Source organism: Netta rufina (assembly GCF_964035555.1).
Source record: "Netta rufina genome assembly, chromosome: 1".
NCBI classification, from domain to species: domain Eukaryota; kingdom Metazoa; phylum Chordata; class Aves; order Anseriformes; family Anatidae; genus Netta; species Netta rufina.
In genome coordinates, this window is record NC_140123.1 from 199933089 (window position 1) to 199960407 (window position 27319).

The following is a 27319-nucleotide window of genomic DNA, read 5'->3' on the forward strand; positions in this document are numbered from 1 at the left end:
AAGAGAGACCGATTTTGAGGGAAAATCACGCAAGAGAGCCCAATTTTGAGGGAAAATCATGAAAAAGAGGAAAATTTTGAGAGAAAATCACACAAGAGAGCCCAATTTTAAGGGAAAATCATGCAAGAGAGGCAAATTTGCAGGGAAAATCATGAAAAAGAGGAAAATTTTGAGGGAAAATCATGCAAGAGAGACCAATTTTGAAGGAAAATTGTGAAAAAGAGGCAACTTTTGAGGGAAAGTCATGCCAAAGAGCCCAATTTTGAGGGAAAATCATGCAGGAGAACCCAATTTTGAGGAAAAGCCACGAAAAAGAGGCAACTTTTGAGGGAAAACCATGCAAGAGAGGCAACTTTTGAGGGGAAAAATCATACAAGCGAGCCCAATTTGGGGAGAGGTGAGATAAACCACCAAAATTTCGCATTTCACAGATTGGGAACAGGGATCTTTTGGGGGCGAGAGAACCCATTCGAGACACAGCAGCAGCGCTGCAGCCGGGGGGCGCGCAAACACCCTCGGGCCTCCTTGCCGCGCGGCCGCCGTTGCAGCCCGGCCCCGGGGCGCGGTTGCACCGCGGGGCGCGCGCGCGCGCGAAGGGAGAAGGGGCGCGCGCGCGCGCGGGAACGGGGAGGGAGCGCGCGGCGCGGGCGGGGCGACGGGAACGGGGAGGGGGGGAGGTTTAACCCCTTCGGTGCCGGCGGGCGGCGGAGCGCGGCGGCGGCTTCTTTTCTGCTCAGGCGGCGCCGAGGGAGCCCCGCCGCGCCCGGTGCATTGTGGGACTGGGCCGGGAGCCCCGTTCGCGGGAGGAGGCGGAGGGCGAGGAGGCGAAGCCGGTGAGGGGGAGACCCAAGGAGGGAGGGGAAGGAGGGGGGTTAAAGGGGAAATCGCCTCACGCTGGAAACGGGGGGGGGGGGGTGAGGGGGGGTGCGCTTCGGCTTCGGGCTCCCCGCCGGCCTCCTTCCTTCCTCCCCCCCCCCCTCACGGGGTCAGGACTCGGGAGAAGGGAGGAGAAAGGCGAGGGGGAGGGGGAGGAGGAGGAGGAGGGCGAGCGCCGCGCCGCTTTAAAAATAAATAAATAAAAAATATATATATAAAAAAAGGGAAAACCCGCCCCGCGCCGGCAGCGAATGGGTTAAACCGGCGGTTTTCTTTTTTTTTTTTTTTTTTTTTTTTTTTCCTCTCTCTTCCCCCCCTCCCCTCCCGCCCGCCGCCGCCGCCGCCATTTTGTTTCCTGAGGGGAGGGGAAGGGGGGGGGGGGGGGGGAGGCGGGAGCGCGCCTGAGGCGCTGAGGGGGAATATGGGGGGGGGGGGGCGGCTTACCTGCACCGCGCCTCCTCCTCATCTTCCTCCTCCTCCTCACCTTCATCATCGTCATCATCCTCATCGCCCTCCTCCTCCTCCTCCTCTTCCCTCACACGCGGCCCCGTGCCCGCTCTGTGGTGGCGGAGGGGGGGGCGCCCCCATGCCGGGCGGCTGCTGCTCTTCCTCCTCATCCTCCTCCTCCTCATCGTTCTCCTCATCCTCCCTCTCCTCCTTCATCTTCCTCCTCTTCCTCTTCCTCCCCTCAGAGGCCGAAGGCACCATCCGGCCGCTGAAGGTGTCCCAAAGCCACCGTTTGTATCCCCCCTTACCCCCCCCCCCCCCAGCCCTCAGCTCAAGGGTGAAACTTGATTATTATTATTATCATTATCATTATTTATTAATATTTTATTATTATTTTTTATTTATTTGACTATTTATCATGTCGCTCCCTTAAAGCAAGGGTCGGGAGGTGCTCGCTGCCGCCAGGACCCGCCGCCCCGGCAGGCTGCGGGGCGCTGCTGCGCGCTCTGCTCAAACCTTCATTAAATTAATTTATTTTTTTTTTTAACAAAAAACAGCGACTGTCCTCTCTCTGTGGGTGTTTCCCATTAAATCAAGGCGTCCCGGCTCCTTTCAGCTTTCCTTCTCTGAGCAGGGAGCTTGGCTGGCTGTGCCTCGGGGTCCTGCAGGCTGAAACCAAAAGTGCTAAAAAGTGCTAAAACCCCCCAAAAAAACCCTCCTCGCAAAGCTTTTGTCTCCCCTCTCCGCTGACAGGTTCCTTCCCAGCCTCTATTTTTGTTCCTTTTCTTATTGTTTTGTTGGTTTTTTTGGATGGCGAGTGCATTAGTGGCTCACGTTGGAAGGCGACAGCTCCGGACCGGGTTCATTGCTCATCCAAGACACGTTCCTGGAGCTGGAGGTTGGATCTCTGCCCGCGCCTGTGCTTGGGGAGATTTGGGTTTAAACAAGCGACACGCCTCCCCGCCAGGAGGGAGAGCGCCGGACAGGGGAGCTGGGCTCCCTATCACAGCGAGCTTCCAGCTCCGATTCGTACACAATACATCCAGCAAATCAGCAGGCTGAGATGTTCTGATAAACTTGGCATAACTGCTAACAACTGGCAGATGGGTCGCACAGCCCCATAGATTCGCTTCTTTCTACATTTTGTGCTGTTCAATGTACTCAATGCCAGGCACTTACCGTCTTCTTTTTCATTTTTCTAACTTCCCAGCTTAACCTCCTGCCAGGTTTGGGCACACTGCTCTCTTATTTGCCGTTTTCTCTTGTGGCAGGACCCTTGCTTTCTAAGAAACCGCCGCGTACGGGTCATTTTTAGTAACTCCTGCAAGCTTTTTTTTCCTCCGAGGAAGACAAACTGCATTGTAGCACGGCCGGCCCTGTTTAGAAGGCAGCGTTTGAGCTAGGCCCCTTATTAGTTTTGGAGTGTGCTGTATGTGAGTCAGAGTGGAAAAACGTTCTAAAATTAGACGTGCATTGTTAAGAATTTTATTAAATGAGTTACATCAGTGTCTTTTTACATTACCACTCTAACGGACGACTCTCTGCGTACTCTCGGGCTGGTTGCTTGACTAAAAAAGGGGCTCAAGAAGTGAGAAACTTGTAGGGATTTTTAGGCCCGTGCACACAGGGCAAGGTAAAGCGGCGTGTTTGTGGGTACAGCGCTCCGAGGAACTGCGGCCTCTTTGTTCTTCTCTTACCTGTGCGAACACAGCACCAGCGTTGTGTTTTCCCCCAAGGACAGCAGGTGGATGCTGCAGTTTCAGCCTCTTACATCAGACCCGAAGCCGAGCAACTAGACAAAAAAAGTGTCTTGCTCGTGAGATTAATGTTAATTAAGGTGGGCTACACAGGGCGCTTTTCTCTTTTTAACCTCGTGCAGAACCTGGCGTCTTGTAGCTCCTGGGATTTTCTAATTGTCCCTATTTTTTTTTCCCAGTCAGACTGCTCGGCGGAGAAGCCCTGATCCCGTTGCTCTGGGGTGGGAAGGGCCAGCGGGGCGTGCAGGAGAACCATGTCTGTTCGGGAGTCGTTTAACCCGGAGAGTTACGAGCTGGACAAGAGCTTCCGACTGACCCGCTTCACCGAACTGAAAGGGACAGGCTGCAAAGTGCCTCAGGATGTGTTACAGAAACTGCTCGAATCTCTCCAAGAAAACCATTTTCAGGAAGACGAACAGTTCCTGGGGGCAGTTATGCCCAGGCTGGGTAAGTAGATGCTCCTCTAGACACACGTGGTCCTGCTGTTTGTTTAACCCCTGTGACGATGTTGTGTGGTGTGTAACGCATGCGTTATCACCCAGACGTTGGAAGGATTAATCTGGTTGGCATCTGGGATGCAAGAATAATTATTTATCATCCTGCAGTGCGCTCAGCTATGAAAATAAAATGGTCAGGAACGGCCTTAATTAACAATAGGCACGTGCGTAGGAATTGCAGTCTCCCCCTTCACCCTCTTCCCCGTAGATGCTTTGCAAAATAAAGTAATATCAGTTAATTTCTGGAGTGTTAAAGTAACGCTCTGCCTTTTAAAATCTGTGCAATGAGTAGTCCTTAGAGGTGAAGTTCCCCTCTCCCTCCCTTTTCCCTCATTCCTGGGGCAGAGAAAAGTGAGTGAGGGGAAACTTTCTCACCCCAGCTGAGGCTGGGAGCGGATTGTTTCGCAGCTGTCATTTTTTTCCCTTTCGTTCCACCCTGCTCTAACCTTTCTGCTCACCTGTGGAAGCTGCCTGGGAGAGGCTCTTTCCAAGACCTCTGCGTTTCTTCCCAGCTTCACTTTCTCTTTGCTATTTGCACAATGATGCAAGCAAAGAGGGAAAACAACCCGCACAAGCCACCTTCACGGGGAGCAGGGTGAACGTAGGTGTTTTGATACCAGCTCCTGTGCCTAACGTTGATACAGATATGAGTGTAGATATGTGCTTAACGACACGTTTAATTGTTTGCCTATTTACTCAGCCCGGCGTATTCAAGCTCTGCTTTGCAGCGCAGTATGGATTTTTCCCTCAGCTTAGGAATATCAATGTAGTATTTATTCTGAAATTATTTAATTATCAATTTAGCACCCGATAGCCTTTTTCAAAATTGTTTTAACGTGGCTAATTGTCTGGTAGCAGGCTAACAGGTTGCAACCCGTTATTCCAGTGGAGATTGAATTCAGTGAGAGATTAGTAAGGAGCCCGTGTTCTGGCTTCAACAATAGCAATCCTATTGTGTGGAGCTGGGGTGGCACCGTAATTTCATATTCCCTAATGAGGGACACTTGGAGCTTCTTTTATACCCAAATTGCTATTTACGTGTTGGTTTTTCCTTAATTAAATGTTATTCACGGCAACGTTTCAATCTGGCCAATTTCTGAAATCAGTAACAGTTTGGTTTAGGTTTAATATTCTAGCTGTTTTTTTGCTCTTATAAACTTAGAGGCTGTAACCTGTAATGGGAACTGCTAAGAGATTTTTCTCCAGTTTTATGATGAGGTAAAAAGCAGAGTGATGCCATCAGTACCTAGGTGTGTTGCGATGTAGCAGGAAATGTGTTAGCAGCAGGAGGTGGAGAGAGCAGATCTCTTTTTATATGTGCTTTTACGGTGAGTATCCCTTTGACAAATTTGTCCTCAGGTAAATGAGGTATTAATTACCTCTGATGCCTCGTGCTTAGAAGGGCTAGGCTGGAAGCTTTCCAGGCTGTGTGTGCGCACAGTGCTTTTGAGGTGCGCTCACAAGGGAAATTCCCACAAACAGGCTCAGCTTCACTCAGTTTGAGTTTTAATGTGGCGATACCCAGAGCAATCTCAGAAACTACAAGCTTGGTACTAATTCTCTGAGCTGTTACACGTTTTCAGATTCTGATTCCATTTCTCTTATTTAATCAGCCTCCTTCATTTGTGTTTTTGTTTGTGTGGAACACAAACGTAGCCTCAGAAAGGCCGTGGTGCCCGCCTGTGTAACAGCACTTTGGCTGCAATGTCAAAAACCTCCCAAGCGCGGTCAGTCCTGCAACATTATGGCCCGGAGGGGTGAGCTGAGGGCAAAGTAAATTCTGCATCTCCTCTGTAACTGCTCCAGTGCACTGTTCCAGAAATGTTAAGTGTCAGGCATAGCAGCTTGGAAACTTCTGCAGAGGATGAGCAACCCTAAATTACTGCTTTTAGTACCCCTTCTCTTCTGAGGCTACATCTTCTGCCTCTGCAGCTCTCCACCTGCCTGTGTGGCTGCTGTCTGGCAGGCCTTCAGCTCTGTGCCCTCAGCAGGGGCTCGGATGGCAGCAGCTTGCTGGCTTCCTGCATAGGATGCTGCCAAATGCTGCCTCGTAGCTCTAGGTAGGCAGCACGTTTCCTTTCCTGCTTGTCTGAAGGGTCTCTCCTTGTGAGGTGCACAAAGTAAAGCCAGGCAGCTCGCTGTCAGCCCGGGGAGTAGGTGAGCTAACTGCTGCTGCCACGAGGCAGAATTTATCAGAATTTATCAACAGGGGGGACACGGGGCAGCTGCCGTGGGTTGGATTTGCCACCCGCTGCATTTTTGGGCAGGCCCTCACATCCCGGCGAGCGCCTGGAGGTTTTTACCGTTGCTTATTCTGTTTGAAACCTTCCCCCGTCAGGGAAGGCTTTGCTTGGTGTGGTATTGTGGTTTTTCTCAAAGGAGCTTCCCTGCCTGGCAGATCGCCTGGCTGCCTTTCGGTCTCACAGAAGTAAGACGAGGTGAACGCAGAAGCTGCAAGTGGCTGAATCACCCTTTGAGGGCCGAGGCTGTGGCTTAGGGTGGTTTTTTTCTCCCTCCAGAAGTGAGGAAATGCCCTTGATGGGAAGCTGTGCCCTTTGAGAACTGTCATTATGCTTCTGTCGAGATGGGAGTAACGGGAAAACCTTTTAGCTTGTGACAATGTTGGTTTACCTAGTTCCTTTTAACTGTAAGTGCACAGAGATACAAGCACAGATGCTAAAAGCAGCGTGCTTTCACTGTGCTGCAACAAACCGTAGAAAGTTTCCTTCTCCCTTTCAGCCATTTACATTTCTGCTCTGTTCCAAGCAGGAGTTTCCATTCTTTTCTCATTTTTCCTGTTCTTTTTGTTCCGTGCTTTCTCCAGGGAAGGGATTTGCCACCTCTGTTCAGGCAGCACTGAGAGCTGGATTTCACAGATGCCTATTGTAAGGGCTCTTTCTTTGGAGCAACAGCCAGCTGAGGACAGAGTTGCCTCACTGATGCATTTCTCTCTTTGCAGGAATTGGGATGGACACTTGCGTTATTCCATTAAGACACGGAGGTTTGTCGTTGGTTCAGACAACAGATTATATTTATCCTATTGTGGATGACCCTTATATGATGGTAAGTTGGCTAAATGGAATTACTAAATACATACATTACTGATTTGATTCATGCTTCTCGCTTATCTGATGGCATTTGGGGCCATTTCTTGTAGATGTGCAGCGTTAATTGTTTAATTGCGCTCACAGCCTTTCCTACATGGCAGTGGGAAGGGGAAGGCGTTGTTTTATCCTGCAGTCCTTTCCGTGTCAGCCAGGAATGCTGCAGCACTGTGGCTGGAGGTGAAAGCTGGGCAATCTGTCACCTCTAATTCAAATTTCCCTCCATCTGTTCCGTGAGATTCGGCTTGAAAAGCCTTAAAGGGGGGAAAAAAGAGCCATCCACGAAGCAGCAGACAGAAACCTCTGCTTACGAGGAGCGCTGCATTGTAGTTGGCCTTTTTTTTTTTTTTTTTTTTTTTTTTTTAATTTGAGGTTCTGAAATAACCAGGTAACTTGTTACTGCTAAATGTCAGGAGGTGGTAATAGCATCTGGCAATTCAGGGTGCCTTGTGAACACCAGGTTTCCCACCCTGCTATCCATTCACAGCAGGACAAGTTGAAATGACTTGTCAGAAGTCACATTTTCTGCGTCTTTGGTTCTTTCTGCGTTCATCTCACTTAGTTCATTGCAACAGACCCCTCCGTGGTGCTGTGAGATGGTGATCAGTGTTGGCTCAAACAGAAGATGATGGAGAGACAAATGTGTGTTATTAAAAGGTCTTGGTGAAGCTGGAAGGATCTCCCCAGCAAGCTTTCTTTAAACTACAGTTAAAAAATGCTAGAATTTGAGTTCCCCGTGATTTCAGTGTGGCTCCTTGGCATGACAGCAGGCTTGTACTGCTGTTCATGTGATCGCTTCTTGTCCAGGTGTCTGTGAGACCTGTTGGGTAGGTTTGGGACGTGCAGTTTGCAACTGGGGCAGTGTTTTCAGCACGCTTGACCAGGTGTTGCCTGTGCACATAAGCTAGCAGAGCTCCTTTGATTTCCGCTCCAGCAGAGCGCTCCTTCTGCTGACTGAGCAGCCAAGATCCCTGACTAGTTTCTAGAGTTCATAGTTCAGCTCTCCTGAGAAATTTGATTCAGATTTCAAGCTGGGAACTGCCAGGGAGCAGAGGAAAAAAAAAAAAAAAAAGATCTTGTCAGTGAGTAGTTTTCAGCTTCACCAGCTGAGAAACTTTCTTTTCTCACCCTGTAACCCAAACTTGTAAGGGGTAGCATAAGAAGGAGGTGGTGGGGGTGGGGACTGTTGTGTTTGGGGACCCAAAGGGATTGAGATGCTGCAGCAGTGAGAGCTGAGTCTGTGTGCAGATGAGGTTTAGGCCTGTGTGGTAGGAGAGGAATGGCAAGTTGGCCTTAGTCCGACTTTTGTGGCCGCATCTCAGTTAAAGCCTCTGCTGGGATCCCCACGCAGCTGTAACTTTGGCATTTCCGAGCTCTCAGGTTCTGCACTTCTCTCCCTTATCAGCACCCATGGCGGTGTGATGGCTCGCCACTTCCCATCTGTTTGCAGGCAGGTGTTTCTTCTTAAAAGCTGCCTGAGAATGGGATGTATCATAAGCCTTCTTGCTCTCAGACCTCTCCCACTCAGGGACTGGAGTTCTGGGGGAAACAGGGATTGCCACTTCCTTTTGTGGACCAACACTAGCTGGAGGAGAGGCAAATACAACCTGCTAGGGCCTTTAGGCACAGTTAAGAGACTCAGGAATTCCGAGCTGGTGTCCAGGCTGAGGGAGGTAAAAATGTGTGTGGACCCAGCTGAATTTCTGAGTTTGGCTTTGGAAAATGGATACAATTTACATTGCTTTAAACCAAGCAGAAAAATGAACAAACAAATCCCTCCTCCTCCTCCTCCCTGTGCCGCTTCTCTTCAGCTCTGCTCTTGAAAACACCTGACCCACGTTGGCTGAAGCATCCCAGGATGTGTGTCTGTGAAGTTTATGTCCTGCACAGGACTTTTCAGTTTAAATGGCCTGAGGTTGGAAAGGTTACAGGTAATTGAAAATGGGTTTCCAGTTAAGTACCAAGCCACCAGTAGTAGGATTGCTACCGGCCACCCCTCTGGAATGGTGTGGAGATGCCTTTTGGAGTACAAGAGCAGGAAATTGGATGCTTAAAGGGTGGGCTCCGTTCCCCCTTCTCTTACAAGGACCTGTTCTTCTGCCCTCATAAATACCTCTTGGTATTGCCAGGAGATTGCTGTGTCCCAGTGAGCCGTGTGGGACACAGCTCAGCTGACCTGCCCGTGAGTCCTGTCCCGTTTATCAGTGTTTGCAAGCCACGTATCGTTCCCTCTGCTGCTTCAGACTTGAGGCTTGCACTCCCCGGGTTTGTTTCCAGAAAGGTTTTGCCAACTGGCAGGGCGGTATTAGGCTGGCCTCTGACTGCTACAATACAGAGCTCTTGTCAGTGTGGTTTGAAAAACTTATCTGCTGTGCCTAAGAGGGCATAAACCAGCAGTTTGCTTGGTAAATACTGAAGATAGTGGAGAACAGTTTGATAGTCCTCTTCCAGAAAAGGAAAACGACAGGCTTTAGTGTCCTTAAGCATCCAGGAGCTTAACAGGATCTATCAAACCACACAGTCCGCAGCTCGTTCTCCTCTTAGTAGTGTAATTTAAAACATACTCTGGTTTCCAAACACACAAGGGATTCCCCTGATGCCACTGGAAGCTCTTTAATTTATGAAAAACTGGATCATGCTTAATTGTGATTTGGAGGTTTTATTTCAGGTCATCAGAAAGGGAAGCAACTGCCTGATAATTCCAGTTCTTGAATAACAAACCCCAAACCCTGGGTGTGTGACTAAAGAGTTTGGGGGATGGCAGAAACGTGGAAATGTGTTCAAATGTTCTCCCCCCCATCTGTCTTCCAGCTAAAGCATATTTCTGTGTTCCAAATCATGTTGAATAAGCGTGCTGTTTTTACCGCAGTGGCATTGCTTCTGAATTTGATCAAAAACATAGATTTAAGATCATCGAACCAGATGCTGATTGCAGTTTTGCAGCTGTAAACCTAAATCTTTTAATAATATGCGTGGAGTCTTCCAGATTAACACACCAGAATGTTATTTTAGAAAGTATTTTGAAATTATTTGTCCCTCCCTTGGGACACCCCCCGTGTCAGAAGGTTCTGCGTCTTCATCAGAAAACTTGATGTCTCGTCTCTGCCGGGTTCATAACCCAAACCCACCTGACTTGCTGGCTAATTGAGATCCATTCATTTAGCAAAATGAGAGTAGTTAAGCTCACGTGACCCCGGTGAACCCTTCTCAGTCCTTTCAGCTTCAGGACTCCTTAGTCTCCTGTTGAAGACCCCTCTGCATCTCTCGGAGAGGGTTTTATTGGTGATGTTTGTACGCACAAAAGTTTATAAAAGCCTACGTGCTGTAGGAAAACTCCTTTTGATTGAACAGTGCCAGAGCAGGAACATCTCCCACCTCACACAGGTGGTGTGGATCAGGCAGACACCTTGCCTCAGCAGCTGTGCGTGCCTCCAAGCAGTGACACGGCCAGCATCTGGGAGACCTGAGCTCTTCAATCTCCAGCACGTGCTCTCTTCTGCAGGCAGCTTCTTACTGAAATCCTAACACAAGAGCCACCTGAGTGTGCCTGTGTGCTGCTAGCACAGCTGTGGCCCCTGCAAAGAAGCGTGCTGTCCTGAAAACTTGAGAGTAACATGGCCTCTGGGGTGGTGCAGAGGAGCTTTCTCATCCAGCTCCCTGTCTCCTATATATTCGAATTCAGAAGAGACTGCAGCTTGAGATTTTGGGATCAGCTTCCTAGCAGGTGTAAACTGACACACCGTAGTCTTCATCAGCAATGTGTACGGTTCTGTGCTGGACGAGAGGGAACAGAAGCAAATCAGTTTAAGTGAGCTGAGCTCGTTATCAAAGCTGGATTTTCTCTGGTCTAATGTCAGCCTCTAAAATAAGAGTCTAAACTCATGAGGTCCCTCTGTAGCTACTGAGAGCAAGGCAGCTGGGATAAATTCTCTTCTTACCTGCCAAAGGAGCAGGTATCTGCATTTCTAGAGGGACACGTTGTATGGAACGGATCACACCACATTTTGGGATGGGTTTCTGAGTGCAGGAGCCTGTGGAATAATTGCAGAATCACAGAATAAGCAGCTCTCCGAGCCCCAGCTCGTGCTAGATGTCTCGTTTATGGCAGGTGTTTGTCTGAACGTACACAAACAGCCCAGCAGATTTTTTTTTTTCTTTCTTTTTCAGGGACGGATAGCGTGTGCCAATGTCTTAAGTGACCTTTATGCCATGGGGGTCACAGAATGCGACAACATGTTGATGCTCCTTGGAATCAGCAATAAAATGACAGATAGGGTAAGATTCGGGGTAACTGCGTTTGAAGTAAGGACTCAAACAGCTGTGCGTACTCAGAATGTATTTTTTATTGTTGTATTTTCCCCTCAAAGTTTGAAACCTTTTAAACAAGAGGTGGTTTTAGTGAGAGCCACAGTTCGTAGTGCGGGTCTTGCCTCATAAACTTTCTGAGGTTACTTGCTAAAAGTTTTCTGTGGCATTGTAATCTGCTGCTGCTTTGTGATAACCACAGAAATAGAAACTTCTGGTTTGCTCATGCAAGCTTTGAGCACTTTATGCACAAGAAACCGAAATAGATTGCTTTTATTTTCATTTCTTTGTGGTGGAAGTGACCAGCATGTATGTACGTTTGCTCTAGCCAAAAAAAAGGAGTGTTTATTCTTAGAAGGAAGTAAGTTGAAATTTTCCAAGTTAGGGGAGGCTAAATGCATCCTGATTTAACATTGCCTGATTGCACTGCACTGCTGGCTGCACCTGATTTACAGCAGCAGGACAGTTCTGAGTTTTCAGAGCTCTCTCTGACTTCTCTACTTTTATATTTAATATTCTCTACTTTTTATATTTAATATTCTACTTTTGGAGAATATTTCTGCAGCATCCTTTATGGAGGAGCTGCTTTATGGCATAACATGCAATTTTCAGGAAGCTGCCTTCTTCCTGAGGCTGTTGTTTTTTCTTCATGAGCTATTTGCTGTGAGGGGATTTGACCTGAGTGATTAAAGGCCCGGACTGGTCTTGAAATGGCTCGTACTGCTGTGTACGGAACTCTGACTTCTGTTTTGATCTTTAGGAAAGAGACAAAGTGATGCCTCTAATTATCCAGGGTTTCAAAGATGCAGCAGAAGAGGCAGGAACATCTGTTACTGGTGGCCAAACAGTGTTAAATCCCTGGATTGTTTTAGGAGGAGTGGCCACGACAGTCTGTCAGCCTAATGAATTTATAATGTAAGTTAAATCACTGAACAATCAAAGGCATTGGTCTGAAGGGATACAGTAAAAATCCTTTAAATACTGTGTTGTGATCTGTCCCCTGATGAATAAAGCAGTGCCTTCTCCTGCTTGCATTTGTCCGTAGCACTCAACAGATGCCACATCCTTTTACTTCTTTTACATGGCCTTTTACTTTCCCCCCAGTATCTTTTGATCTTGTTCTCTCTTCTGAGAGTTAAGCTTCTAACCTTTAAAGGTATTGAAGACTGCTTTGGGACATAAATTTCTGTCCTGGTTTAAAATGCATGTATAAAAATCTCCCAATTAACCTTTTAATTGCTGTAGAGAACAGGAGAATTGCTGTGTTTACATCAGCCTGGCTGTTTAACAGTAGCCAGTCCTGAATATCCTACTGTGGCATGCTGCAGCATACAAAGGAATTTGGGATCCTGTTGATGCTAGGTTTATGTCTTCAGTGACCTAGCCCACTTTTTCCCCTATCCTATCTTATGTCTCCGGTAAATTGAAAGAAGAGACGTAATTTAGCGTGTCTGACTGCAAGCATTGTTCTCCTAGAAAGGAGGATTAGCACTTTTAAATAAGTTTGCTGCTTTTTTGCTCAGTAATGCCCCTTGGCAATGAATCCCAAAGGGTAATTCCACAATTAGTCTTTTTTTTTTTTATCTGCACAATAAGATACACGGGTCTGTGAAAATATAATTATCAGCACTTATTCCTACTAATGTGTGAATCGCTCTCTGTAATTAATATATGAATTCTTTGTTTTCAGGCCAGACAATGCAGTGCCAGGAGATGTGCTTGTATTAACTAAACCCTTGGGAACACAAGTGGCCGTAGCTGTCCACCAGTGGCTAGATATTGTGAGTACACTGCAGAAAAAGAAGCAGGGAAGAGGGACATGGGGTAAAGGTGACCTTCCCTATTCTCTCAACATCTCAAAATGAAAAAATTCAGTAGTGTGAGAAGTTTATTGAGTCCTCAGCTGGGACTGATCCTCCTCTCTCCCCTCCCTCCTCCTTGGGGTGTCAGCCTTCTCCACTTACACATGAAGCTCTTTGGAATCGAGTCAGTTTACTAGTTTGTGTTTCGTGAACCTATCTTAATTGGGTCTAATTCTTAGCTCTCAGGCATTGCTGCAATAAACAAAATTGTTGACTAACAGACTAGCACCCTGGGTAAAATTATGCCCTATTCCATGTGCCAAAGTAGTTGGCAGAAGCTTATTGATGTCAATTAGGCCAAGATTGCTGTCTGTGTTCATGGGCTTGCTGCTCGTGTACACGGAATTAGCTCCATGTTTCACCCTCTGCGTTCGGTAAGAATATTTCCAGCAGCATTATGTATGTAGACATATTTCCATCTGTTACTTCGGGCAAAAATGGAACTACTGAACTGAAAAGTGACTACAAAATAGGCATCTGCTTATGTTGTCTGGCTCCCAGTCCGTGTCTTCAGAACTAGAACTGCTCAGTTTACATTTTAAAAAAGATGCAGCTTTTTCTACTTTTGGGACTACCGAGCCAATAGGCAGGCAGAGGAGTGAGCTGAAATCTACTTAGTCTTGACTGTCGCCCACTGCGTTGTCAGATGAATCCTAATTCCAAAGAAAAAGTGGGAGAGAAGCAGCTTAAACCTTCACTGGGGTCTGAAGTGTGAGCAATTAGGGAAATGTTTCTCCTCCTTTTGTAGAGTATGGCCTAGCCATTTTGAATCCTCTGTTTTTCCAGTCAGATAAAAGGATCAAGGCCTCAGATGATCCTGATATGAAAATCAAATGAAAGAAGACATTCGTTTTAGAGCATGTTTTCTGGCCATAATCTCACTCCTTAACATATCTGTTATGATACTGACAAACAGACTCGCAAATTAAGGATATTCTGCGTTTCCACATATTTCAAGTACTTCTAATTTCGCTGACTGTCAACCAGAAACACTTTCTGGTCTGAAAAATGGGGACAGCGAGGAAATCAATTCTCTTACTCCGTGTAAACAGCATATATCTTTGTGGTAGGAAAAATTCTGAGTAGCTGTGCTGCTTTGTCTTGTGAAAGAGGGGGAGGGAAATAAAACTGGAATTACCCATCACAAATCCGCCTGTAAATCAAACTTCAGAAAGGAATTTGACTTTGTATTGAAAAGTATGTGGGATAAGGTACGTAGCACAGCAAGTTTATACCCAGGCAAGAAAGGAAAAACAGCGTGTAGAGGTAGGTGGCTACAAAACAAGCTTTAAAAATAAACAAAATCAAACCAAAAATCAAAACAAACAGACAAAAAGTGGTATTTAAACACAGAGCAGTAGTGAGTAGTCAAAGGAACTAACTACAGGACAACCCATGGCAATAACCACATGAGAACTGCTTTTATGGATGGAAGATCCAAATGGAGGCCCAAATTTTCCTCCTTGCTTGGTTCCTGGCAGCATGGTTGCAGCTCAGCCCTGGCTGTGTTGCTGACAGCAGCTTCTTTAGGGTGCAAAGGGAAGAGGCTGTAGGGAGAGGGGCTCTGTAGGGGCTCCGGGGCACCAGGTCAGGGATGGAAGGGGTTGCTCTGATGTGCATGACCAGGAAGGGTTTTGTAGTCCCTGCTGTGAGAGACCTCTGAACGGGAAGGGTCCATCTAAGCTTGCTTTAAAAGTTCTCTGAGGATTTTTGTGAACTTTTCTGCCTTCTGTTTCCTGTCTGTTAATCCCACTGTACCCGTATCTGATTGTTATAGTGGGAGGAATTTGTGTCTAATTTACAGCCTACCTGTGTTTGAGCCTCAGCCTTTAGTTCTGCTTTCACCTCATTCCTGATTTCCATTCTTAGCATCTGATCTGTTCCATCTCATGATCAGCCTCAAAAAGGTATTTTCAAAACTAGCACAAAACGACTGATCAGGTTTTTCAGTCCTACCCAAAGCCAGATTAATATTTATTCTGTCCTAGGTGCTGATAATCTCATTGATTTTTTTCCTCCTGCTTTCTCCCTTACCTAAATAAAAATGCTTGTTGTGCTTACTTGGTCAGACCAAGCTCAACCTCGTTTCAGAAGCTCTGATCTTACTCCTGTACTTCTTTAGTCTTTAAAAAAAGGATTTGGTTTTGGTTGACCAGCCTCTTTCCCTTTCTTACACCCTTCCTGGATTTTTTTCTTACACCCTGTCTGGATTTTTTTCTTACACCCCTGGAAGTCAGTGCTCACTTCTTAAGGATAAGGGCCTCTTTGACAAGATCCTTCCCTAGCACAGCATCATACAGCAATTCTTAGCAGTTTTTGCAACTTTGGTTAAGTAAGATTTTTTTTTTTAATCCACTTATGCTGTGGAATGGCAGTGTAGGCTTTGTGGCTCCAAAATAATCGTATTTTTATTTACTTCAGTTCGCTGTAATTTTACTTTATTTGCAGAAAGAATAAACCCGCTTGTAGTGTTGATCTAAACAGTTAAATGGTTGCTTTGTTTCCTTCTGGGTCTGGAATTACTTCAGTTTTGAGCACAATAATTGCTCTTTATAAGGTACCAGTTCCTAAATTGTTCTGACAGCCTTTTGGGATGAAAAGCGTTTCTTAGCATGTGACGGAGGCATGAATCCACGCGAGAGACTGGGGAATGGGTGGAAGGATGTGCTGATATTAGTCTGTAAAGGAAGCTTATGAAACTGTCTTACTCCTGCTTCATGAGAGTGAAGTGTACGTTGTTGAGAGCTGGACTTCTGGGTAGCAGTGGCCTTTCTTGGTCAGAGTGCCCAGGTGTGAAATGAAGAACTTTCTCTTTAAAAACAAAGAGGCCAGAGATTCTCAACATCCAGTGACAAAGTTCCTTTCACTTGGTTGCAGAGTTCAAGCCAGAAAGTTGCCTTGAAGGACTAATTTGCCCGGGGTAGGTCATTCCACTCCACTACACCGCAGGTGAAAGCAATATTAGAGGTGCTTAGGTGCTCAATAGACCTTTAAATGAACTTCACGTGGGTGCAGGCAGGGTAAAGCACGTACAGCAGGCTTCAGAACCTCTGAGTGAAGCACTCAGGCTGTTCCTCTTAAACTCAGCTTAAAAATAATAATAATAAAAAATCACAAGTGCGTTTTGAATGAAAGATTTTAAGTGACAAGGATGTGCTTTAAAATCTGTAGATGAAAACTTAAAAAAATCCTCTTTCTTTCATCCATTAGCCAGAAAAGTGGAATAAAATCAAACTAGTGGTAACGCAGGAAGATGTAGAGCTAGCATACCAGGAAGCAATGATGAATATGGCACGGCTGAACCGAACAGGTAAAGGAAACGCATGTGTTGGGGGAGGTGGGGGAGAGTGTGGGGTTTTTGGTCATTCTCCCCTAATTCCATACTTAATTTCATTTCACTGCTGTGGGGAAGGGCGACATAGCTGCTTTATCCCTTCCTTCTTCCCCATCTTTCTGCTGTTCAGTGTTTGTGAAGCAAGCAAATTAAAATCAAACGCCCTCTTTTAATTATACAGCAAAAACACAAATGCTGCTGGAGATGATTATGACTCATCTGAGTGAGTTAGTTAGAGGATGTTTTAAAGGGAAATATATGGGATTTGTTCCTTTTTATTTTTTGTGCTTAGAGAATTCAGGAGGGCCTGACTGCAACAAGGCTTAAAAAAATATATGAAATAGAATAAAAAAGGAAAATCTCTTATTTGTGCTTCAATTTAATTTTTTATTTTTCTGTTATATTACGTGTTTCCCAAAGCATGGAATATGTAGAACGTGTATTCTTTATTTTTTCTTTAAATTTTGGTGGTGGGGATGTTTTGCTTTTACCGTAGAAATTTTAAGTCAGAATTTCCCTTTCCTCAAAGTGTCTTTAGAGGAGCTGAGAATCGAATTAGATGCTTCCTTCCCAGTTGAAGGAACGGGAACAGTTAAATTGTTCTTCTCCCATTTATTCAGATTTCATTTGGTATTTGTTACATCATCCCACTGCTTTTTCATTCTTTCACAAAGTCTTCCAGGAAAAATAAATGACCAGGATTGTCTTGTGGAAAAGAACTCGCTCCTGCTCATGTACTGGGAAGCCCCAAAGAAGGGCAAAAAGTTCTTGGCTTTGTTTTTCTGCCCTCACTTTTGTCAGGCCCTTCTAACAACGCTTAAATGTTCCTACCTGAAGCTATTGTCCTGCATGCAGAGGTGCCTTTCTGATACCCAGGGCTCTGTAGTTGCAAATGCCCAAGAATTTAATGAATGCATAGGTGGGGAGGCTGGGGCTTGGGCTGGCTGCGCCTGTCCATCCCCTGGCTTCACTCCCTTCCCCCACGACCTGCAGGATTTGCTCTTAAGCTATTAAATTAAGTGTCCAGAACTTAAGTTCCAGTGTGATCTTTTCTCAAACACTTTTTTTTAAAATTTAAACAGTAAGCAGAACTGATTTGAATTGAAGGTATGCGACTTCATTCAAACTGTGCACAATACTGTTGAAACGTTACTTTCCCAGGTACTTCTTTTCCTGATTTTTTTTTTTCTCCCTCTTTTGAAGCTGCTGGACTCATGCACACTTTCAACGCACACGCAGCTACAGACATCACAGGGTTTGGAATCCTGGGACACGCACAGAACCTTGCCAAGCAGCAGCGAAACGAGGTGTCCTTCGTTATTCACAACCTTCCTGTTCTTGCTAAGATGGCTGCTGTCAGTAAGGCTTGCGGAAACATGTTTGGCCTTATGCATGGGACTTGTCCAGAGACTTCAGGTAAGCGACAGTTGTTCCACCCTTTTCCTTCTCTCCATCAGAGTTAAATAACATTTCAGAGGTATAAATGCTGCACTTTGTGCTGAGAATCACAGTTCATTTGGGTTATGTCCAAGCTGAGGAGCATTAGCCATACAACTGTTCACAATTAAGTTGTTCAGCCTAATTTCCAAACCACCATCCTGCTCTGAATGTCTCCTTATGAAACACTCCTACAGAAACCATCACCGTGCCCGGTATCTGGAACATTCTACAGTTAATGGTCAGTGATGGTTCTGAATCCTTTTGAAATGCATTTTTCTCATAGCTAGTAGCTCCAAAAGAACAAATCCCAGCACGGCTGGCACAGCGTTCTCAGAAAGGTAGAGCCTCCTGCAGTAGGCTGCCAATTAAACAAGTGGAGTTCGGTTTCTCATTCTGAAGCAGTGCGAAGCTGAGTGCTGAATGGGCCAGGCTGAGGGAAGCCTTCTCTGTCCACAGCATGCAAATGTCAAGAATACAAACTTTCTGTCTTGAGTTTATGCAACCTGACTTCAGGGGCTATGAGCAGCAGCAAGAAAAGAATTTGGTCTCTGACCCATTCAGTTCTTGAGTTCCCTGCTTAATACAGCTGCCCCTTGCAGTGACAGTTAATGCAGACATACTGAACATCAGGCTATGAGCATCAAGTTAATTTCAGATGAACATTTAAACACTAATCAGGTGATTTTAAAACTTGTGATGTTCTATTTGAACGCTGTCATATTAAGGGTAGGCCACCTCACCTACCAGAATAATCACCTTCCTCTGCTGGCAGTCTTTGTGCTTCATTTTCCCTTTGAACTGTCCTATTCCATTTTGTTTTTCTTCTTCGATCTCATTGTTCTTTCTCTTTGGGAAATGGAGAAGATATAGCAACAAATCTGCCTTTTTTTTCTTATCTCTCTTCCCCACCCTCTTCCTGCTCTCCAAAAGTATTATCCAAGTTCTCTGCCGTTCGCAACAGAAGGGGCCCCTTGAAGCAAAACAGTTAAGGCTCTGGAAAGAAGCACCACAGTGAGAGCCATAAACTTTTCCCCCAGCGAATACACAACTTGCCACGATCTGCTGAATTGTTCCTCAGCCATCTGTGTTTATAACAGATGCTCTGTCCTACGGGGAGCGTGTGGCTCAGATGCTGTGTAACAGGATATGGGACATGAACCCTTTCAGGAGTTCAAATCCAGCTTCAGTCAGCTGAGGCCAGAAATATCTGGTGGCTGTTTGGTGAGCTGTAAATAAGGTTGGTAGCACCAGGCAGGTTCTTTCTACCTAGGAGTCTGCATAACCGGAGTGCAAGTGGCACTGCTGCTTGCCCTCAATACAGGATATTTGCTATCAGTTGCAGAGGGGCTGAAAAATAGCTTGGCTGCAGATGTGGAGCTGCAAGATGCTCTTTCAGGTGAGTGGCTGTGACATGGGCTTCGTGCAGCTGGCATGGGAATGGTCTAGCTGTAAACTGAGTGCTGGAGTCCTCAGAGCTGCCCCTTCTGCACCCCGGGGACAATGCTGTCCTTTCACTGAAGGAATGGAAAAACGAATAGGGAGTATGGAAGGGGAACAGTCAACTTCTGAATCCCTTTTGGGGAATGAGAGTAAGAAGTATCTTTGAAACTCAGAATTGCCTGAGCTTTCAACAGAAATAGGTGATGACTGGAAAAAAACGAGACTATCTGGTTAGTTGTGAACTTCGGGTGCCTCAAAACACTTAAATTTGATTTCATCCCAGGGTTGATTTATTTGGAGGCAAGCGTGTGCCCTGCAGCAGCTGTATGTCCAGTTGTGAGGATGCCTTTTAGGGCTGCTTGGGGCTGTTCCTACTGTAATATGTACATACACTCTTTCTCTGATACCCGAAGCTTCCAGAAATGCTCTGTCTGTAGCTTCTTCATTTGTGAACAGATGTTTTTCAGCAGAGTGGGCAGGCAGCGAGAAATTTACTGGAAAACAACGTGAATGGATTTTAAGACTGTTGTTTTTTTTTCCCCAGCGCACATTTGCTGGGCACCTGTTGACAAAAGTCAGTGTTGGAAAGATCTCGTGTGTCATCCGTTCCATCCTCCAGGCACTGCTGCTTATGATGTTTTCTGAAAATCCCATTTTTACTTCATTTTGGGCTCCTTTCTAGGCAACTCCTTAGTAATGGTTAAAGTTGCAGTTTCAAAACACTTAATTCTGTTTATTAGTTAGTTTTTCTTGTAGAAATAAGTTACAGAATTATTCTGTGGGGGATGCTCTAGGATACTTGAGCATGTGTATATTTTTGCCAGTCCTCTTCTAATAACTTTTGAAGCTGCTGACTGGTGTCAGACTACTTTGTTAGCATAGTAGAAGTGTCTCAATCAGTAATTCTGTGCAGTTTGTGAAAATGGGCAGATGGATAGCAAGGAAGGGCTGCTGTGTCACTGAGAGGTAAGGCTGATGATTTTATCCCATTGTTAGTTGTGAGAGAATGCCCTTAACAGGAGCAAGAAGATTTGTTTGGGAGTTTTCTGTGGCCAGTTCCTGCTTGCAGTACAACACTTAGAAGCAGCAACATTCAAAACCTCCTTAGGACTTGCCCAGAGATAAAAGAGATTGATCAAGAGTACCCCATAACCTTTTTTTAAGGATTGCTGATCAAACTGGGGGGTGCAGCCAGCAGGTGGAAGTATGTTTTAGCTGGGATTTGGTACATTTTTCAGATCTTGCCAGAGTTTTAACAAGGTGAGCATACACGTGATAACAAAATTGCAGGAAGAGTGTATGGGGAAGAGATGAAGAATGAAGATTCTCGTGTTCTTTCTTAGTTCTCTTTCTCCCTGTACTTCCACTTCTCCCTTCTGGCTGGTCAGCACTCTCTGTGCCCTGCTACTAATAATTCTCTTCCCTGCCTCGCCTGCACTGTGACATGAGTTGCTCTTCAGTTTGATTTAGGGCCTTCCACAGGAACAGCACATAGTTCCTTTGCAATTGATTTGTCTGCTATGTGTGGAGCTTAAATGTTTTCATGTTACTGATTTTTATTGGTTTATGTTTTTGATGGAGGTACCTGGGTGTTATATTCTGAAATCTCTGTGAGGACGTAGGCATTTTTCTGGATGGTGCACTCATTTGCTTCATATAGAACCCCAAAAATAACTTTAATGCTTCCACATATCCTTATAAACTATCATAAAAGACATCTAATTATAAATTATCCTTACGAGAGGCTGTCTGTTGGGATGTAGCACTGTGTAGGCATGAACTATGCAAGTTGTGTGGAGCACACGACGCTTTGAGGTTTAATTAGGCATCTGGAGATGAATTTGTTACTCTGTGTTGCAGTGCTCCACAGATATGCAGTGCAGCATAAATGTAAAAAAAAGATAAGCAATTCAGGAAACCTGTAACTTTTGGTATTAAAGGGCAGCACCAAAATATTTAGTGACTTAGAACCCCCTGGAAATTTGTGCCAGAGCTGACAACAAAACTCATTCTGGTATTTCACTTGCAAAATCACCTTTTCAGTGCTTTGGGATTCTTCGAATGCAGGGGTTCTTATTGACCAAATGGCAACCCTGCTAGCTAGTTAGGGTTTTCCCTCTGAAAAGCACTCATTAGTAAATATTTTTCTCTTGTCTCTGCAAGAAAAGATCTTAGAGGAAAGGCTAAACAAGGTTAGAAAACTTCCCCTCTGACAAAGGGGTCAAAGGGACTGACTGTCACGGAGCACTGGGTCGAGCCTGGGTTTAATTTTCGGCCTTCTGTGCTCTGTTGTAACCGGCCCTGTTCTGATGAAGGATTTCCTCACAGGCAGTGGGGTTACTCACAGAATCAGCTGCTCCCAATCTGTGGTTATAGGTATCTGAATGTGACCTTTATCCAAAACGTTCCTGTGTACGCTTCTTGCGGAGGCACTTTGCAGTCCTCTGTTGGAAGTTTACAATGCTGGCGTTGTTCTCCTATGTCATTTGTTGGCATCAGCACCACATCCTTCTGCCAGCATCTTTTTTTTTGTGTATCTGGCTTCATTTACGTACCAAACACTGAACTTTTTCTGCACAACAAGAGCTCGCAGACTTCCACCGTGTCTTCACTTGGAGTCCTGCAGTTTAACAGACCCCACCGAAGTCCCCGAATGTGTGTCCAAACAGAGATTTGGCATGTTTAGGTTGAAACACTTTGCGACCAGACGTTTAACGCTCTGCTTTTTCTTGTTCTTTTTCAGGAGGCCTCCTCATCTGTTTACCGCGGGAACAAGCAGCACGGTTCTGTGCCGAGATCAAGTCTCCAAAATACGGCGAGGGTCACCAAGCATGGATTATTGGCATTGTAGAGAAGGGCAACCGCACGGCCAGAATTATAGACAAACCACGAATCATCGAAGTTGCACCACAGGTGGCCACTCAGAACGTGAACCCAACGCCGGGTGCCACCTCTTAATGTAGATGAAATAGCTGGTTGTTTTTAAATAGATCTATTCCTTTATCATCCTACAATTTAAAAGGAACTGTAAAAAAAAGAAAAGAAAACTTGTGTCTGCACATCTGGTGGCCTTAGGTCAGTTTATGAGTGGATACAATTAATGAAATAAAATCCATTGCCTTTTTTTCCTGTTACATTAACTGAAGATGCACCTAATCTTGAGGCAGCTTCTGAGTTGAGAATTATATTGTTATCCAATACTGTTGATTCATTTTGAATCTTTAGACACTTATCTCTTGCCGCATAGGCTCTTTTTAAAGGTGCTTTCACGTAGCACAGACATTACCAGTAGTAGTGTCGAATAGCAGTTTGTGTCCTTTCATTATATGTATATTTATCATAAGTCTAATTTTGATGCCTTGAGTGATATTCCAGAGAGGCAATAAATCGGAGAAGCGACACAGTGGGTATGCCCAGTAGTAAGATGGTTGCATGATTACATTCAATCTTTGATTTTTATTTTTTTTTTTTTAATTTTTTATTTTTTTGTAAGGTTTAGTCTTACCAAGAGCATCTACGACCCTGGACATTGCTTGGTAGTGCACTCTGTTTAAACAAGCAAGTGCTGACTTTGCATGGAAAGCACTTCAGAGTCGAAGGAGTCATTTTTAATTTCATTATTTGTAGACCTGACAATATTTACTGTATTATCAATGATTTTCTTTATTGATAGTAAGGAAAAATAATCTTTTTTTTTTTTTTTTGCAATGTGATTGGATGTGCTATAGTGCAACAAAGGTTTTGCAGACCAAAAGGAGGTTCCTGTATAATATTCATTTACAATTCACTATATAAATAACTACACAAATAATTTTTAAATATAATCAAACTAAAATAAACCTCTGTTCTGTGGATGGTAGTGTTTAATACATTTTATATTTTGTATAGTGATTACAGGCCTTTTTTGTTTCTTTAAAATCAGCAGCTGTTTAGTATAATTCTTAGTATTATTTTGTTCTTTGCTCAAATACATTTTTGTGCACACTTTTGTGATCTGTGTTTAAAATCTACATTGCCAACATTGCAGCTTGAACTTAAGCTTGTTATTCAAAATAAATATTTAATTTTTTTTATTGCTCTTGTATAAACGCATGAACTTTTTTGATTCCTACCTGACTTGCAAACTGGAAAGAGGAGAAATCCTCCTTTTATCTTTTGTTTTAATGCAAGTGTAATTATACTGATTGCTGTTACTCCTTCGGTCAGCTCTGCAAGCTGTGATGTCCCTTGGTAATGGAGAATATCTCCTCCTGCGTGCCAGAATGTGGGGACAAGCAGGTTATCTCCGAGCACATTGTCTGCTTCACTGTGTTTATTTTACTTGTCAGCACAAAACATGCGATGGATGTGAATTGTTTCCTCTGCAAGTCTCCTGGCTGGGCCTGCTCTAACCCAGACGAGGGTTTGTGAGCAGTCCTGGGCATGGAAGGAATGCCAAACCCATCTTTCCTCCGAGGGTGTGTGTAAAGCTGCACAGTCACTGCTAACTCTGCGCTGCCAGCCCCCAGGAGCCAAGCCACGCCGTGCGATTCTGCGGAACAGAACCAAGCACATTTCTCTGAACCAGCTCCTTGCAAAAGCTTCCCACACCGTGGAACTAGCTCCTCGATGCTCAGTCCAGGAAGAAGGAAAGCTTTGCTAATCAATACCACTCCCAGCAAGAATAACAAGGGCTTCTGCTTGTGAAAAATGACTCGTCAGAGACGAACCTGTCGTGTGCAACATGCAAGGCTTGAATTTCCAGGCTTGCTCCTAGCGAAGTCTGGGGCAAAACTTGGCTCATCTCTTTCCACTCAGTAGTGTTCTCAACAGACACCTAGGAAAAGCTAGAGTTTTCTTCATCTTTTTTTTTTTTTTTCTTTTGTAACAAAACAATTAGGACATCGCCATCCTGTTCCTGGAAACTAAGTCCAAGTTGTGTGCTTGCAACACAACCTCAAAGCAGTAACTGGTGGGGGGAACGGGACAAAACGTTTTAGGGTTTTCACAGCCATTCTGAACACCAAAATAAAGCGTCAAAAACTAGCTGTCTATGCAAAAAGTCCTGGTTTGAGGCTTTTTCCTTTACTGTTTTGTGAAATGCATTCTGTATTCTGATACAAAACCATGTGGCTGGGCTTCTGTTCTTTACTGTCAAGGGAAAGACTGTCACTACAGAGATAATTCCATTAGATTAAAACAAAACCAACTGGACGAAATGTGTATGAAGTGGTCGGTACTTGTATGTGAAAGCACTTGTTACAGAGATGGCTTGTGTTTTCAGCTGGTGCTCGATGTGTGCGAGGGGCTTGTATGTGTTCTGGTTTGTAGCTGCTGCCGTTCGCTGTTCTGTCGCTAAGTTCATCAGCCAGGTGTGAAACCAACCCTTCTCTTTTACCAGGCATGCTTTGAAGGTTTCTTTTCAGGACTAAAGGTGCCCGGAGGAAGGCTGCATCATCAGCAAGGTGAGTGAAAATTCGCAACCATCAGTCATCCTGTTCCTAAAAGCTTTCAGGGCAAACCCCTTTTTTTCCTGTCCTGCTGTTCAGAGAAAGCTTCCCTTTGGAGCTGCTGAATCCAGCCACCAGCACTGCCAGGGGAAATGCCCTCTTGGTTTCTGATGGCAGCGATTTGCATCCCAAAGGGCTTCCTGGCGCTGACAGCCCAGAGGTGGTGTGTGCCCTGCTCAGAGCTGATGTGGGTTGTTAATTCCAGCTGTGCCACTGGATTCAGAGGGTGATAACGTTGAGCTGTAATCTGCTCTTCTCCCCTAGCGGCTGCAGTGATTTGTGCACAAGTTTTACTTGCTAAAAACCAGATTTTAGATCAAGCCTAACCTATAGGAGGCTATATGAAGAGGACTAGCAAGTCCAAAGCTGTATGGCTTTAAACAATCAGCAGGTAGCACTCAAAGGTAGCCTTTTAAATTATTTTTTTTTAATGCATAATGTTTTGCTGGCATCAAAAAGCCACGAGAAAGCAACAACTAGTGTTTTTTATTAGCTTTTCCAGTCTCCTATGTAATTTTAATGTACTTTCATTTGCATCCACAGGTACCTGCAGGCACCAGCTTCCACGAGTCAGTCTCGGTGAGAAGGCTCCTTGGAAAACTCCAGCGAAGTTTTGGCAGGAGTGGAGAGTAAGAAGGAATTTAATAACTGGAAAGCTCCCTAGCCTGAACTATACAATTGATAAGTAGCATGGATTGTTAGATAGCCAATATCTATTACAATCTCTCTTTAATGCGTTGGTTTCCACCGTCTTTTTGCTTTTCGCCTGCAGCAGGGGGCAAAATAATGCTCTTGAAATTAGCTGTGATGGTGTATGGTGTCAGAATGTTTTTTGTTTTTTTTCTTTTTTTCTTTTTTTTCTTTTTTCTTTTTTTTTTTTTTTTTTAAGGTGTTAGTTTGAGTTTATGTTTTGCTAGTAATTGAGGACTGGCCAACTGTTTTCTACTTGGGAGAGACACGAGAGTTAGTGTGAGTGCTGCAGGAACAAGGCAGCAAACCTGAGCGACTGGAGGGTGAGCAGATGGGCACAGTCACCAATATTTTCTGGTTTATTGACTTTTTTTTCCACTAAATGTTTGGCAAGCAGTTGGGAGGAGTCGTCATCTGGAGGTGTGTCTGTGTTCTGACCACAAGATAGGACTGCAACCTCTGGCCAGTGCTCAGAGTGGGGGAAGGTAACGCATATCCCAGTATAATTTGGGGGTATTTGTCCCAGGTTAGGTGGTCTGTGAGGAGAGGGAGGAGACCTCAGTTGGATCAACACCTCCGTGAAGGGCAGTTCAGCTCACAATCTGCAGGGATCAGGAGCCTGCTACACAGGAAGAGGCTGGTTTTATTGTATGGTTTTGGTTTTCCTTTTTTAAATTATTTTATTTCATTTTTAAATTCCCTTGTTGCCTCTTTTTAAGGTGTGAAAAAGCTGTTACTTCACGTCTCCAACCATCAAAGAGGGAGATATAACCACAGAAAAATGGTCCTGGTGTTTCTAAGGTAAACGTATATTTGTGTTCGCATACAACACACGTTCCTTATTGGAACTAATTAGGAATTAATAGGTCACTCAGAGGATGCACCTGCTACCGTAAATGAGCTCTTTAAATAATTTGGTCTGGAACAGATGTCTTGCAGGCTCCTGGTCCAAAGCAAGGACGGTCACACTCAGTTTCTGAGGACTGTATGAGTCTAGGTGGACAGGTGGACATTGCTCAGTCCTTCCATACCCCTTATTCCAGTCTTTGGCCACCCCTGAAATAGAGATTTTGACTTAATTGAGAAATTTGGCCTAATTTTCTCCATATTATCCAACAGGAATTTTCCTTGCTACAGCTTGTACCTGTTGTCTCTTAATTTTGCCGTGAACACTCAGGAAAGGTTTGGCTGTCTTCTCTAGATCTCCCATTAGATACTTGAGGACAGCTGTAGGATTTCTCTGGAACCTTCTCTTCCAGCTATTTTCTCAGCCTTTCCTTGTTTCCTTCCCTCCACACTTTGGGGTCATCTTGCTAATGCAGCCCAGCATGCAGTTAGCCCTTCCCGCTGAACAACCTGAAATAAGTCTGTGCCCAAAGGACTAGATGACCTTTAGATGATCTCCCCACCCCAAACCATTCGGATTGCAGGTGTACAAGGTGTACTCTTGCTCATCTTCATCCCATCCATTCAGACATTTCCTGCAAAGCTGCTTTGCAGCCAGCTGCACTTTGTACTGCTGCTCACGGCCTTTTGAACAGCAGTTCAGCCGATGTTCCACCCATTTTTATGGTCTGCATGTCCCAACAGGGCAAAAACCTTCCTAGTGTCAAAGTAAACACTGCCCATTGCCCTGCCATAATCCATAGAGCTGTTCCATTGCAGAAGGTGAGGAGATTGGCCAGCTCCAAGTTGCCTTTGGTAAATCTGTGCAGGTTGTTCCCAGTTGTCTTGCCCTTGGTGTAGCTGGACACAGCAAACCCAGGATTTACTCCATAATCTTTTTGAAGACTGGGGCATAGCTTGTAACTCCCCAGATCCCTTTTCTTGCCCTTTGTGAGGACAGGTATGACATTTGCCTTCTTGTAGCCATCGTGAACATCTGGGAACAGCAGAGGGAGCAGCTTTGCAGTTGTATCAGCTCACGCCTACACATCCCATGTAGTCAGTCCCACAGATCTGACAGTGCCCACTTTGCTCAGGTGGTCTCTGACTCAGTCTTGTGCAACACGAGGGGTGTTTTGTGCCCTGGGATCTTGCTGCTTGACTCAGGAATCTGACCTCAGGAACCTCAGAGA

General features: G+C 45.0%; 1 protein-coding gene across 2 annotated transcripts; it reads left to right on the top strand.

Annotated features, from left to right (window-relative positions):
* Nucleotides 1–703: 703 nt before the first annotated feature.
* SEPHS1 (selenophosphate synthetase 1) lies at nt 704–23491 on the top strand. 2 transcript variants are annotated; one of them, XM_084281370.1, is made up of 9 exons: nt 704–833; nt 3264–3527; nt 6537–6640; nt 10849–10956; nt 11747–11901; nt 12677–12767; nt 16059–16158; nt 17386–17598; nt 21806–23491. In XM_084281370.1, exons 2-9 carry the CDS (start codon nt 3335–3337, stop codon nt 22018–22020), a joined length of 1179 nt encoding a protein of 392 aa, XP_084137496.1. In that variant the 5' UTR covers nt 704–833; nt 3264–3334; the 3' UTR covers nt 22021–23491. The 2 variants fall into 2 exon arrangements, with proteins under 2 accessions (XP_084137496.1, XP_084137495.1); XM_084281369.1 differs by having other exon boundaries at nt 726–833; nt 3260–3527.
* Nucleotides 23492–27319: the final 3828 nt, after the last annotated feature.

Coding starts and splice junctions, on each gene's coding strand:
- SEPHS1 (XM_084281370.1), top strand. CDS start 3,335: ATGTCTGTTCGGGAGTCGTTTAACCCGGAGAGTTACGAGCTGGACAAG. Junction 3,528..6,536: donor GGCAGTTATGCCCAGGCTGG/GTAAGTAGATGC, acceptor CTCTCTTTGCAG/GAATTGGGATGGACACTTGC. Junction 17,599..21,805: donor GACTTGTCCAGAGACTTCAG/GTAAGCGACAGT, acceptor GTTCTTTTTCAG/GAGGCCTCCTCATCTGTTTA.